Source organism: Plecotus auritus (genome assembly GCF_963455305.1).
Source record: "Plecotus auritus genome assembly, chromosome: 3".
NCBI classification, from domain to species: domain Eukaryota; kingdom Metazoa; phylum Chordata; class Mammalia; order Chiroptera; family Vespertilionidae; genus Plecotus; species Plecotus auritus.
This window is the reverse complement of record NC_137772.1, coordinates 213,952,164-213,966,521: the sequence shown is the minus strand read 5'-3', so window position 1 is coordinate 213,966,521 and position 14,358 is coordinate 213,952,164. Positions and strand designations below refer to the sequence as shown.

Genomic DNA, 14,358 nt, shown 5'->3' with positions numbered 1-14,358 from the left:
ATTAAATGGAAAATTCCAGAAATAAACAATAAATAATTCATACATTCTACATTGCATGCTATTCTGAGTAGCATGGTGAAATCTCCCACTGTCCCACTCCATCCTGCCTGGGTGAGAATCCACCCTTTGTCCAGTGTAGCCGTGCTGTATACACTACCTACCCACTCGTCGCTTAATAACCATTTTGGTTATCAGATGTACTGTTGTGATATCGCAGATCTTGCCTTCAAATAACTCTTATTTTAATTAACAATGGCCCCAGAGTGCAAGAGTTGTGATGTTGGCAATTTAGATATGACAAAGAGAAGCTATAAAGCGTTTTCTTTAAGTGAAAAGGTCAAAGTTCTCAACAAGGAAATTTTAAAAAATCATATGCTGCGGTTGCTAAGATCTATGATAAGAACAAACCTTCTATCTGTGAAATTGTGAAGGAAAAAGAACTTTGTGTTAGTTTTGCTGCCACACCCAAAACTGAGAAAGTTACAGCCATAGTACATGGTAAGTGCTTAATTAAGATGGAGAAGACATTAAATTTGTGGGTGAAAGAATGAACAGAAAACGGGTCCCAACATGTTGTGCAGAAAGAACTTAGCCCATATGAAGACTCTAGCAAGGGATCTCCTGAAACAAGCGACCACATTCATATAACCTTTATTACAGTCTATGGTTACAATTGTTCTATTATTCACTATTATTGTTAATCTCTTATTGTGCCTATTTTATAAATTAAACTGTATCATAGGTATGAATGTATAGGAAAAAAACAATATATAGTGTTTGGTACTATCCACAGCTTCAGGCATCCATTGGGGGTCTTGAAATGTACCTCCCCACAGAAAAGAGGGAACTACTTTGTGTGTGTTTGTGTGAATCTATTAATATGGGCTACTCAGAAATAACTGTATGGGCTTTGTTATATACCCTTTTTGGCATAATAAATCTTTTCTGCTTATTACAGGTCCTCTGCCATGTTCAGAACACCTGAGCCTATATCTACATCATTTTCCTTGAAAAGAATGTACTGTGAATGTAAAGCACAGTTTGCCAGATAAAAGCAGTGTAAATCCTAGTAAGCTTATTCATTAATCTCTACAAAAATGTACTGTGAAGCACTTCATAAACAAGAGATAACCTCACACACACCGGTGCTCAACTTAGCAAGTCATATTCTTTGGTAAACAAAATACATAGTTAAATATATTTCATATATATTTTGAAAGTACACCTTTAGAAATTTAAAATGTATATCATATTTAGAAATGGCAAAATCCTATCTAATAAAGAGGTAATATGAAAATTAACCCTCACACTGTCACAAGATGGCACCCATAGCGGAGGCGGGGTTCCCGTAACACAAGATGGCTGCGCCCACAGCAGAGGCCGGGTTCCCGTAATGAGCAATCAGCAGGGACCTGAGGCTGCACCCCCTGCCCAGCAGGGCTTGACTTAGGACCTCAGGCCGCGCTCCCTGCCTGGCAGGGCTTGACGGGGACCTTAGGCACATCACCCACCCCAGTGCTGGGCCGGGGACCTCAGACCATGCCCCCCCCACCTGGCGGGACTTGGCGGGGGACCTCAGGCCACGCCCCCAAGCCAGCAGGGCTTGATGGGGGACCTCAGGCCATTCCCCCCACCCAGTGTGCGCCAGGGGACCTGAGGCTGGGCCCCCCACCCAACGGAGCTTGACGGGGGTGGGACTGACTGGGTCTGGATCTCACCCAATGGGGGTGGGGCCAGCCAGGTCTGGGTCTTGTGCAATTTTGAGGCACATGCAGGTGGGTGGGGACTTGATTCTGGGTCCTGTGGAGCACCGCAGACTCTGACAGGAGGAAGGTTTTCATATACATTTTACTAATTTTCTTTCATCTCTGACACTTCTATTATAGAGAAAGGGCAAATACCAATATTAAAATATTTCCTCTAATTAAGTCCCTTTTAATGTGCATGAATTTCATGCACTGGGCCACTAGTTATAAATAATGGATTAGCCTCTGATGCCATGTGTAATGAGGTCAGGGGTTTTTAATTCAGGCTACTGTCACCATGATCTATGGACCTTTCTTTAAAAACACAGCTACTGAACATCATCCTAAAGATTCTGCTACTACTAGATCTGGGGAAAGGCTTGGGACTCTGTGTTTGTTTTTTAATCTCACAGGTGATTCTGATGTACAGCCAGGATTCAGAACTCCTGTCCTAAGGTAATAAGCTAAGAATATTAAAACATGGGACTATAACCATACACATTCATTTACCATCCTAAATTTTTTTAAACTTACACTGTTAGGAATGATGCTATTACTGTCCTGTCTGTGAGGGTCCATCCTGACTCCTGCAAGAATAAGAAAGTTCAGATTGATATGATCTAAATTAGCTTCAATAAAATACATTACAATAAAAAAATTTTCAAGAGTTACATGTTAAAGGTTAAAAAGTAGTTATCTTTATCAAAGTTTATCTGCTTTCTTAATAATTGACTGAAATCCTTTATTGAGGAACATGTAAAATTAAATTTGCTTTTAAGTACCTGTTAGTTAAAAATATTTGGGGGGGGAGCCAAAATATTTATGAAAACTAATTAAAATCATCTCCTGGAGTTAAGTAGCTTGTCAAATTAAGACAGTCCATCAAAATGAACTGCAGAAGAAACAGGCTACCCTACATATCTGAGTTCTATTACATTGTAATTGTAAAATAGTCAAGTTACAAAGTTGAAACACAACATATTTGATTTACCAGACAGGAAACATCATATAAGATTTCTTACACCAGGCCTATTCATAGGCCTTTCTTTAGTATCTTAAAAAAAAAGCATACATGTTATAAGTGTGACAATTTATGTTAAGTATGCAATTTACCTGGCATATTTGGTGCTGCTGAAGAATCTGACGATGCAGCTTGGTATGGCAAGTCAGTATTCAACTGCAAAAGATAGCCCTCAACTGTAGGCACTTCATCCCATTTGACATGAAAAGAGTTGGTAGTGGCTTTGATCAGTTGTACTTGTGATGGTGCTGGTGGTTTCTCTAAAGAACAATATTGATATTGATATTATAAGTTTCAAAGGTATCAACAGTTTGCCTATAAAGTTTGTGTAGATCTGGAGCTCTTAAAATGTCAGCAATGAATATTTCATCTGTTTACCAAGAGAAGAAAAATTTACTCAAATAAACACAGTTATGGAAGGTCAAATGAAAATAGTTTGGGGTTCTGTTTCTATTTATTTTTTAATTTAATCCTTTATATAAATAAATCTAAAAATAATGTAGTTCCAACCTATTTGAATCATCAGATTCAGAAAAAAAATGTTTAATCCTAGAAGTGAGGGGAAGTATTACATAGTAATAGCTACGTAATTTTACCTACTATAAGTTTTTAGTTTTATGAGTCAATTTTTAGGCATCAGTATACATGTTAGAAATACTGTTAATGCTAGGTGATTTGGATATGATATTTTGGAAAAACGTAACCTCTTTGAAGTTAATACCCTTTTATCAAAACTTGTTATATCCAAAACAGGTAATTACTGTGGTATAAAATATTACCAACATTTCCAAAACAAATAAAAATTACAGACTCTTAGAACTTGAAAAAAGGACCTGAGATTATTTCTACGATATCCTTTTCCTCTTTTAGTTTACCTGCCAAACCACAGAACTCACAATTCCAGAGGTAGTATATCGTATCTTTGCACAGTTATATAAGACAATTAATTCTTCTAGTGAACTGAAATCTATAAATGATAATTTAACTCCTACAGAGCACATCTAATATCTCTTTATATCTTTTAGAGTAGCAGTCAAAAAACTATAGCTCATGTGAATGTTTTATAAATGAAGTTTTATTGAAGGTATACTCATTTTTTTATGTACTGTCTATGACTGCTTTCATGGTACAACAACAGAGTTGAGTAGTTATAACAGAGACCATATGGCTTGCAAAGCCTAAAATATTTACTACTTGAGCCATTAAGAGAAAAAATTTGATGGGCCTAATTTAGAGGATAATTAAGCCTAGATCCTTTAACTATTCCCATGTATATTCCTCCATGATCCTATTAACAATCCAATTTATTTATGTTACTCAAAGTACAGCAACCCACACCTGAACAAAAACATGGTTACAGGAGGTAAACCATGCATATAACAGAAGTTACATGAAGAGAGAAGAGAGAAAACAATAGGGTGCAAATCAATGAAATAAATCAAGAAAATTCCCAGAACCGAAGACCACAAAATTCCAGAAAGAGTCCACTGAGTACTCAACACAATGAATTAAAAACAGGCACACAACAGGCACCTCATCATGAAAATTAAAAACAAGTTGGGGATGAAGAAAAAAATCCTAAAAGTTATCAAGGGTGAGGGGAAAGGACACATTTAAAAGGACCAAAAATCAGAAGTGGTTCAGATTTCTCAACAAAAACACTAGAAGCTTGAGTACAATATAACAATGTTTTCAAAAGTCTTAAGGGTAATGATTTCTAATGTAGAATTATATTTCCATGCAAACCGTCAATTAAGTCAGAAGGAAGACTAAACATATTTTCAAGTAATGCAAGATCTCAAAATAAAATTGTCACCTATGCACCCTTTTCCTGGGATGTGTTCCACAAAAAATGAGGACATAAACTAAGATAGGGAAAATACAGGATCCAGGAAACAGGGAATCCGGCACAAGTGAGAGGCAAACATGTCCCCAGGAAGATGCTGACGGGAGACTCCAAGATGATGGCTGTGCTCAATCTGTGGAGGGCAATCACCCAGATTGAAGCAGAAGTAATCTCTTCAAGAAGATGAAATTTGATAGAACATCTGATGCATCTAACCATAATGAGATGAGAGAAAATTTAAGCAAATAACAGAGTATGGATTGAATTCGTGGTAAAAAAACAACAACATATAAATCTAAAACAAACGAAAGTGACAGTTATTAATCCATGGCAAATTAAAAATAGGACAAGGAAGATATTCAGCATATTCTATATAGCCCACCTGTGAACAATGTTTACATAGTCATGATATAAACATTGAATATTCCTCTAACAAAATTTTAGTGTATTTATACTGAGAGAATAGGAAGTAGGGAATGGTGGGGAAAGATAAATCCTTAACTTCCATAGTAGAAAGTGAGCATATTGTGCCTAAAACGAAAAAAATCCAACTAACAGTATACTCATGTTATATGCAGATATGGAAGTAAATATCAAAGAAGAATTAACAGAGTTAAAAATAGATGCTTGTGAAGCAAGGATAATGGGAGAGTGGGAGCAAAAGACCTTTATTCATAAAAAGCCTTATCGAATTATATTATTCTTTTAAATATTATCAAGTGCACAAAGTTTAAAAGTGAAAAAAAGCAAGATGAAGGGCCCTCATACACCACCCACAAAACTGATGCTAATTTATCAAAAGGAAAAGCAAAATGGCCCTTATGATTAGTGGCCATAATTACTTTTAGATAAATATTCATGTCTAACGCCTTTTATGGAAAGCTTTATGGAAAAAATGGCTATTTAAAGCCAATGACTTTTAGCCTTTTAAAAGTCTCAGATCCAGGCCCTGGCTGGGTAGTTCAGTTGGTTATAGTGTCATCCTGATGCACTGAGGTTGTAACTTTGACACTCCGTCAAGGCACATACAAGAATCAACTGATGGTCTTAGCTGGTTTGGCTCAGTGGATATAGAGTGTCAGCCTGTGAACTGAAGGGTCCCGGGTTCAATTCCAGTCAAGGGCACATGCCTGGGTTGCGGGCTGGATCCCCAGTTGGAAGCGTGCAGGAGGCAGCCAATCAATGATTCTCTGTCATCTTTGCTGTTTCTTTCTCTCTCTCCCTCTCCCTTCCTCTCTGAAATCAATAAAAAAACAAACACATTTTTAAAAAAGAATCAACCGATGAGTGCATAAATAAGTGGAACAAGTTGATGTCTATGTCTCTCTCTCTCTCTCTCTCTCCCTTCCTCTCTCTTTCTCCCATCAATAAGTAAATAAAAATAAGTGTTATAAAAGTCATAGATCCCTTAGAGACTCTGCTTAAAGTGACATATCTGCTGAGAAAAATTTACATGCACACATTTTTCTTCCAATCTCAGAGACTGAAGCTTATCTTTGGACTTCACTTAATAATTCCCAATTTCAAATATGAATCATTATGTTGTATTTTCTATATTTTTCTCTCACTTGTTAGTATGTGCTTCTTTCATAGTCTCTAACTTTTTCCATTTATTATTTTTTCATTATCTTAATTTTAAAATTAAACTGTTTTTACTACCAAAGTAATACATGCTATTATAGATAATACAGATAGGAGAGAAAACCTTTTAAGAAATGTCTGATCTAGCCCCATAGATAATATTGTGGTACACAGTGAATCCTTCAAGATTTTTCCATTTATACACTTAAAAAAAAAACATAGGTATGTTTTATCATCTGCTTTTCTCATATAACAACACATATTACATCTCCAGATCTGATTTTTCTACTGGCCTCCAGACTTCTTTATTCACTAACCTGCCTACTTGATCTTGTTATTTCATGGTCTTAGCACAGTCTAAATCAGCCGTGGACAAACTACGGCCTGCGGGCCGGATCCGGCTGTTCTATCCGGTTCTCTTGCTTTCCCCTCTGCTCCTTTACTTTGAATTTATATTAGTTCACACAAACACTCCATCCATGCTTTTGTTCCGGCCCTCCGGTCCAGTTTAAGAACCCATTGTGGCCCTCGAGTCAAAAAGTTTGCCCACCCCTGGAATGGAACTCAATTTTCCCCAAAGCTTGTTTTTGCATCAGTCTTCCCCATCTCAGTAAATGGAAATGCCACCACATTTTTCATGCAAAAAACTTCATCCTCCACTCCTTTCTGTCATCTGCCACAGCCAATTCATCAGCCAGTTCCATCAACAAGAATTCCAAAATATATCCTGAATTTATCCATTTATCCTCATCTCCACTGTCACCACTATCGTCTAAGACTTCCTTGACTACTGCAAAAGCCTCCTAACCTATCTCCCATGTGTGCACTTTTGACCTCTATCATTTATTTTCCGCACAACTGCAGTGACTGTTCCAAAATGTTCAATAGATCACGGCATGCAGTGACCGTTCCAAAATGTTCAATAGATCATGGCATGCCTCTCCTTACCATTGTACTTTAAAAACAATTTAAACTCTACTACGGTGTTGGAGGCCCTACATGATCTGTCCTATGGTCACGTCTCTAACCTCCACTCCTGCATCTCCACTTTTCCTCAGCTCAAATCTCTTCCCAAACATGCCAAGTATTCCCGTCTTAGGGCCCTTGTACTTGCTGTTCACTCACTCCTCTTGTAGTTTTCCTCCAGCTTTTTACATGGATGGCATCTTCTCACCATTGGGATTACATCCCAAATGCCATCTCATCCTTTTCTAACTCCCCATTCTGAAGTAGCCACCCCTCCCTTCATTCCCAGTAAACCCGCCACCAATCACTAATTGTTTTCTCTCTTACTGTCTTCACATACTGACCAGAAACTGAACTTATTTTGTTAATTTGTTTGATTATTGTCCGTCATCTCCCTGCCCTCATACTCTCTTAGAATATGAGATCTTTGAAAGCAGGGAAACTATCAGTCTTGGTCATTGCTGTATTTTTAGCATTTGGAACAATTTCTGGTACACAGTTGTCAATAAATATTTATTGAAAAATAAATAATAAGTATTTATTGAAAAAATAGATGAGTTCCATCTTTAAAATATTTTTGGTGTTATAATACTTTTTTTAAAAATATTTTTATTTTGGAATAATTTTAGATTTATAGAAAAATTGCAAAGAATGCCCATATATCCTTTCCTGTTTCCGCTTAATCTAACACATCTGTTAAAACTAAGAAATGAACATTGGAGGCCCTGGCCGGGTAGTTCAGTTGGTTGGAGCATCTTCCTGATATGCCAAGGTTGTGGGTTCGATCCCTGGTCATGGCACATATAAGAATCAACCAATAGATGCATAACTAACTGGAACAAGTCGATGTTTCTATCTCCCCTTTCCTCTCTCTCTAAAAAATCAATTAAAAGAAATTAACATTGGAGTAATACTATTAACTAGACTACAGATTATTCAGATTTCACCAGTTTTTCAATTAATGTCTTTTTTGTTTCAGGATCCAAAGAAGGGCATCACCTTGCATTTAGTCTTCATGTCTCCTTAAGTCTCCTCCGATTTGTGACTATTTCTCAGTCTTTCCTTGTTTTCCATCATTTTGAAAATTTGAACAGTACTGTTCACACAGTCTGTAGAATCTCTAGAATGTCCCTCACTTTGGGTTTGTCTGATATGTTCTCATAGTTAGAATGGAGTAATGGATTTTTGGGAAGCGTATCACAAGGGTGAAGTTTCTTCTTATCACGTGATATGGGAGGCAGGGGCAAATGATATCAACATGACATATCACTAGTGATATGAACCTTCATTACTCAATTAAGGTGCTGTTTCTCCACTGCAAAGCTTCTGTTTTTCCCTTTCATACTCTATTCTTTGGAAAGAAGTCACTAAATCCAGTCTACCTTCAAGGAGAGGGAAATTAAGAAACTCTCCTGGAGTGGGAAGTATCTACATACATTATTTCTTCCATGAATTTTTTAAATCCTCCTCCGAGGATATGCTTATTGATTTTAGAGAGGAAAGGAGGGAGAAGGAGAGGGGATCGAGGGAAACAGAGACAGAGACAGAGAGAGAAACATCGATGTGAGAGAGAACATCAATTGGTTGCCTTCTGTACATGTCCCGACCAGAAATCAAACCCACAACCTAAGTATGTGCCCTGATCTGAAATCAAACCCACAACCTTTCAGAATATGTGATGGTGCTCCAGCCAACTGAGCCACTCTGGCCAGGGCTTTTCCATGTATATATATATATTTTTTTGTATTTTTTAATTCCTGATAGTACTGCATATGTCTCCCATTTCTCCCCTTTTTGCCCCCTCTACCATCTCCTATGTATTTTTAATTATGAGAAAGACAAGCAGTGGAATAATGTCTCAAAAGACAGACATTATTCCAATATTTATTTATCTAAAGGAAAATTTTTATCTGTTGAATATTCTTACCTACCAGTATCAAGATACCAAAGATCCTTGCAGCAAACTTGACTATTCAGTGCTTTTTTGTAGCCATCTCTTCCACTCCAAAAATACAATCGAGTGCCAATTGCAACAGCACAGTGTCCAGCTCTTGGTCTTGGTCTTGAATTTTTTTTATCTTCCTGAGAATCTGATATTAGGGTGGTCCACTCTGCTGTATCTAAAAAGATAGAAATATCCACGACTAATCTGTTATTCTTAAACAAAACAAAAATTCTTTTGTTAATAAATTTTATTTCAATAAGCAACTCTTAAAAGACTCACCCAGATTTAGGTAAGAAAATGAACTTGTACATTTCCATTCACAATCATGAGGTGAAGCCTCAATATTTTCCCCCTTATGTGGAACCCATCCTCCAAAAATGTACATCCTAAAAAACAAACAAAAAGAACATAAAGTAGTTAAATTTTTTCCTAAAGCTTTAATTTTATTTTTTAAATTTAAAATCCTAATAATAGACTTAAATGTCTTATTTGTTGACACCAAGCTACAGAACTATTCACTCACTTGTCAATGCCAAGGTAATGGAAAGAAGATAATGAATAAAGTAGTCTTCTTTCAAGAGTTTACAATTTTATGAAGCAATAAAAAATCAAAATTATTTCTCTCTGGCAAGTTATTCAAAGTGGGGAATATTTCAATTATTATACATTTGAAAATCAATGTTGATGTAATATACTAAGGGTATCTCAGTCAGAAAGATACTCAAATGATCCATGACATTCAAAGTCAAATTTAGAATTGTATGCATATAGTAACCAAAGAGGATTAAGTTTCTTTTTAGTCTGGCCACTGATATCACTCAAACAAAAAACTTTAAACTATGTTCTTAGGGCCCTCACAGTTCTTGAGACACGCCTAAGTGGCTAATGAAGGAGAAAGGCTCATCCAGTAGAGCTGGGGTCCATGTGACCTCAAGCTAACCAGAGAAGCTCTATTTTTAATCTCTTATGTATTAGAGTTCCAATGAAAAGCTGCATTTTATAAAAGGGTTCTGCTGTTTTAAAAAATGGCTACTTTTTAAAAAGAACTAATGAGTCCTAGCTGGGTAGCTCAGTTGGTTAGAGCATTGTCTGGATGCACCAGGATTGCAAGTTTGATCCCTGGTCAGTGCACATACAAGCATCAATCAATCTTACCTAATAATAGACAAACATGTAAATTGACCGTACCTCTGCTACGCAACCAGCCAATCAGGGGTGATATGCAAATTAACCCAACAAAGATGGCGGTTAATTTTCATACACAGGCGCTGAGTGATGGGGGGGCAGGACGCTTGCGTCCATGGTGACGACGCAGGCGTTCTGCCCTACCCCCGGTCTCTCAGGGCCTCTGGGCAGCGTGGGAAAGCGGGCCTGGAGCGGAAAGAGGTGACTCCGGAGCCTGAGTGGAAAGGGGCTGGGCTGGAGAGGAAAGGCAGTGCCAGCAGCCAGGGAAAGGAAAGCCCATTTTAGCACCAATCTTCGTGCATCGGGCTTCTAGTGAATGTATAAAAATTGATGTTTCTCTCTCTCTCTCTCAAATCAATAAATTAAAAATGTTTTTAAATAAAAGGAACTAGTGAGGTTCTAAATTACAACTAGTTGTTTCTTAAAACATTATATTTTGTTTGTCTATTTTGAAAAAAAAACCTAATAAAATGACAGAAGGAGACTTGACTTTTGGGTGGTGAACACACAATGCAATATACAGATAATGTATTACAGAACTGTATACTTGAAACATATAATTTTATTAACCAACGTCACTCCAGTAAGTTTAATAAAATTTTGTTTGTTTTTATTTGTTTAGTCCTCGCCAGAGGATATTTTTCCATTGATTTTTAAAGAGAGTGGAAGAGAGAGGGAAAGACAGAGAGAAATATCGATGTGAGAGAAACACATCGATTGGTTGCCTTCTACACAAGCCCCAACCAGGGAGGAGGAGCCTGCAACCAAGGTCTGTGCCCTTGACCGGATTCGAACCTGGGATCCTTCCATCCACAGGCCGACGCTCTATCCACTGAGCCAAACCGGCTAGGGCAATTTAGAAAAAATGTTTAAAAAGAATGAGGTTCTAAATTACAACTAGTTGTTTCCAAAAACACTACTGTTAGGGTAAAGTCCCTATTTTAGTAAATACTTACATTTTAAAAAAATACTAATTCTGGCCCAGTGTCGCACAAATAAGGGCACTTACTTGTTGATGACAGTTAATAGTTAACCATTAAATGCCTCTATGTACCAGGCACTATTTGAAACATTTTATATGTATTAACCCATTTAATTCTCCTGACAACTTTGTAAAGCAGATTTTATTATTATCAGCATTTTATATTTCAGGAGATTGAGGTACAAATAGGTTAGGTTTCCTTGCCCCAGGTCATACAGCACAAACAGCAAAGCTGGGACTTGAATTCAGGCAATCTGTGTTCAGAGTCTATAGTCTAACCATAACTCCATCAAAAGTATAAGCACGGAATGCACATACTGAGTAACAGCCAAGTACAAATCAAATACTACCAAAAATATGTAAAAAGAAACAGTGAGGTATGTCAAACCTGTCAATGGAGAACTGATCAGTTTGACAACACTTTGCGTTACACTTATGTAATATGTACTCTGTGCAAGGCATTGTAAGGAATGTAAAGAAGTATAAGAGGTAGCATGATAAGAAAATGGCACATAAAGCATTTTAGCTTCTGTAGGCATATTTTCTTAGCTTCAGTAAGCACAATCATTATTAAATTCAGTAATATATTTCTAAGAAACTGGTAGCATCACTCTTCTTTGTGTGTATCTTTCTTTTTTAAAAAAATAAATCTTTATTGTTGAAAGTATTACATATGCTCCCTTTATCCCCCATTGGCCTCCCTCCACCCTCCCTGCCTTCCCTCTGAGGTTTGATAGTCTGTTCGATGTTTCTATTAAGTCGGTTTAAAAACAGTGAAAACAAAAAAGCACCATACTTGTTTCCTATAACACTGGCTGTGTGAAGGCTTCGTGGAAGGGGCACTGTCCCTTTAGTTTCTGGTTTTGACCATGACATAGTTTCTAAAAATAAAAATAAGTATATTAGCAACTTGATCTAATAACAGCAAACTATCTCAACTTGCAGAATTTTAAAAATTAAAACCAAAAAGGTCTTACTAAAATAAAGCAAAAATGTTTCAAAACTGTTACTTGAATTTCATCTTAAACATTTCCAACTGACATAAATTGCTAGTCACAGAAATCTATTTACACTTTAATGTTAGTACTTGTAATAGAGAGATGTATTTAGAATGCTATCAATTCTAAACTGGGACCACATTAGGGATTTTAACATTTTAAGTAAGAGTATACTGTGCAGAGACAGTCAAAAGTAAGAGGCATACCTACTCCCCAATTATTTATTCCTAGGATCTCTTTAAAAAGGACTACTCAAGCCATGGCTGATGTGGCTCAGCTGGTTGGAGCATCATCCCGAGCACTGAAAGGTTGTGGGTTGGATTCCTATTGGGGAGCATGCAAGAAGACAACCAATTGATGTTTCTCTTCTCTCTCTCTCTCTCTCTCTCTCTCTCTCTCTCTCTCTCTCTCTCTCTCTCGCGCGCACACACACACACACACACACACACACACACACACATCAGTAAAGAGCATATCCTTGGATGAGGATTTTTTTAAAAAGAGCTACCCAAGGGTTTTTCGCTGACAAGCAGTAACATTACTAATGCTACATTTCCTATAGATAAGAGTAACGATATAAATTTGATCATCCACAACTGGGACACTTCACAGAGTGAAAGTGGATACTATGGATAATTACATGGGACAATAAGCATGAACTAGGACCATTAAAGCAAACCAGGACATATGGTGATCCTACTGACAGGAAATACAGGAGAGTCGCTGTCATAAACCAAACACTCATTTGTTCAGTCTAATTGATCAGCAGCAACCATTCACATCACACCCCGCTGCCCCTGGTGATGTCTACAGTGCTAGTTATAAATAAATCTAAGTGCAACTCAATCAATACTGCAATATTTTTCAAAGCAATTTTTATATTTGCTTTTATCAATCATAACCAGTTCTTGAGCCTGAATCAAGTTAAGCTTACCTAAGTCAAGTTGCCATAGGTCATCCAGGCGAGCACCACACATTCCACCAAAAACATACATTTTAGGACTCCCAGAATCTTTTTTGCAATATATAACAGCTGTGTGAGATTCTCTTGGAGAAGGCACAATCCCTTTAGTCACTGGAATGCTCCAACCCACAACACCAGAACCATGCTGTAGCTCCAATTCATAGAAATCATTTAAATATCTAGGATATCATTAAAGAAATGAAAACATCAGCACAGTGATCGGCAAACTCATTAGTCAACAGAGCCAAATATCAACAGTACAACGATTGAAATTTCTTTTGAGAGCCAAATTTTTTAAACTTAAACTTCTTCTAACACCACTTCTTCAAAATAGACTTGCCCAGGCTGTGGTATTTTGTGGAAGAGCCACACTCAAGAGGCCAAAGAGCCGCATGTGGCTCGTGAGCCGCAGTTTGCTGACCACGGCATTAGCATAATGTATACCTTTTATTTTTTTCTACCTACAAAGATAATATATGCTTACTATGAAAATTCATATAGTACAGAAAGGCATTATGAGAGCAGAAACCCCATACCTAATCATTCAACACATATTTACCAAACACTACTGTGTACCAGGCACCCTTCTGGGGATAAGTAGAACAGAAGAGATCTAAAAACTTCTGCCATCATTTAGCCAACACTCCTGTCCATGACAATAACCATTATGGTTTCAAAACATAGCCATAAATTATGTGACACTCTTCCCACCAGGAGGTAGGGTCTATGTCCTCTTCCTTGATTCTGGGCAGGCTTGTGACTGCTTTACCTAGTAGCGTATGATGAAATGACATTGTGACTTCTGAGGCTGAGTCACAGAAGGCCAATGGCAGCTTCACTATGAAATTCTGAACCACAATATAAGTCCAACTATCACACAACCACCATCTAGAGGAGCCATATGTAGGCACAAAGGATGACAGTCCCAGTTGAGTCCACCCTTCAGCCATCTCAGCTGAGGCATCATACATGCAAATGACCATTCATACATTCCCATCTGAGGGCCTAATCATTATTGCTATGTTCTGTCTGAATTCCTAATGCACGGAATCCATGAGCGTAATAAAATGGTTGTTATTTTGCATCACTAACTTTTGGAGCAATTTATTACATGGTATGAGATTT

At 37.4% G+C, this 14,358-nt stretch overlaps 1 protein-coding gene across 1 annotated transcript in view; it reads right to left on the bottom strand.

Annotated features, from left to right (window-relative positions):
- HCFC2 (host cell factor C2) overlaps positions 1 to 14,358 on the bottom strand; it is a 40,874-nt gene that overhangs the window by 16,166 nt on the left and 10,350 nt on the right. Inside the window, exons 4-9 of the mRNA XM_080660556.1 lie at positions 13,204 to 13,412; positions 12,068 to 12,152; positions 9,384 to 9,490; positions 9,091 to 9,279; positions 2,859 to 3,026; positions 2,280 to 2,332 (exon numbers count right to left, since the gene is read on the bottom strand). Coding sequence (XP_080516682.1) covers positions 2,280 to 2,332; positions 2,859 to 3,026; positions 9,091 to 9,279; positions 9,384 to 9,490; positions 12,068 to 12,152; positions 13,204 to 13,412 — 811 coding nt within the window. The remainder of the gene's footprint in view (positions 1 to 2,279; positions 2,333 to 2,858; positions 3,027 to 9,090; positions 9,280 to 9,383; positions 9,491 to 12,067; positions 12,153 to 13,203; positions 13,413 to 14,358) is intronic.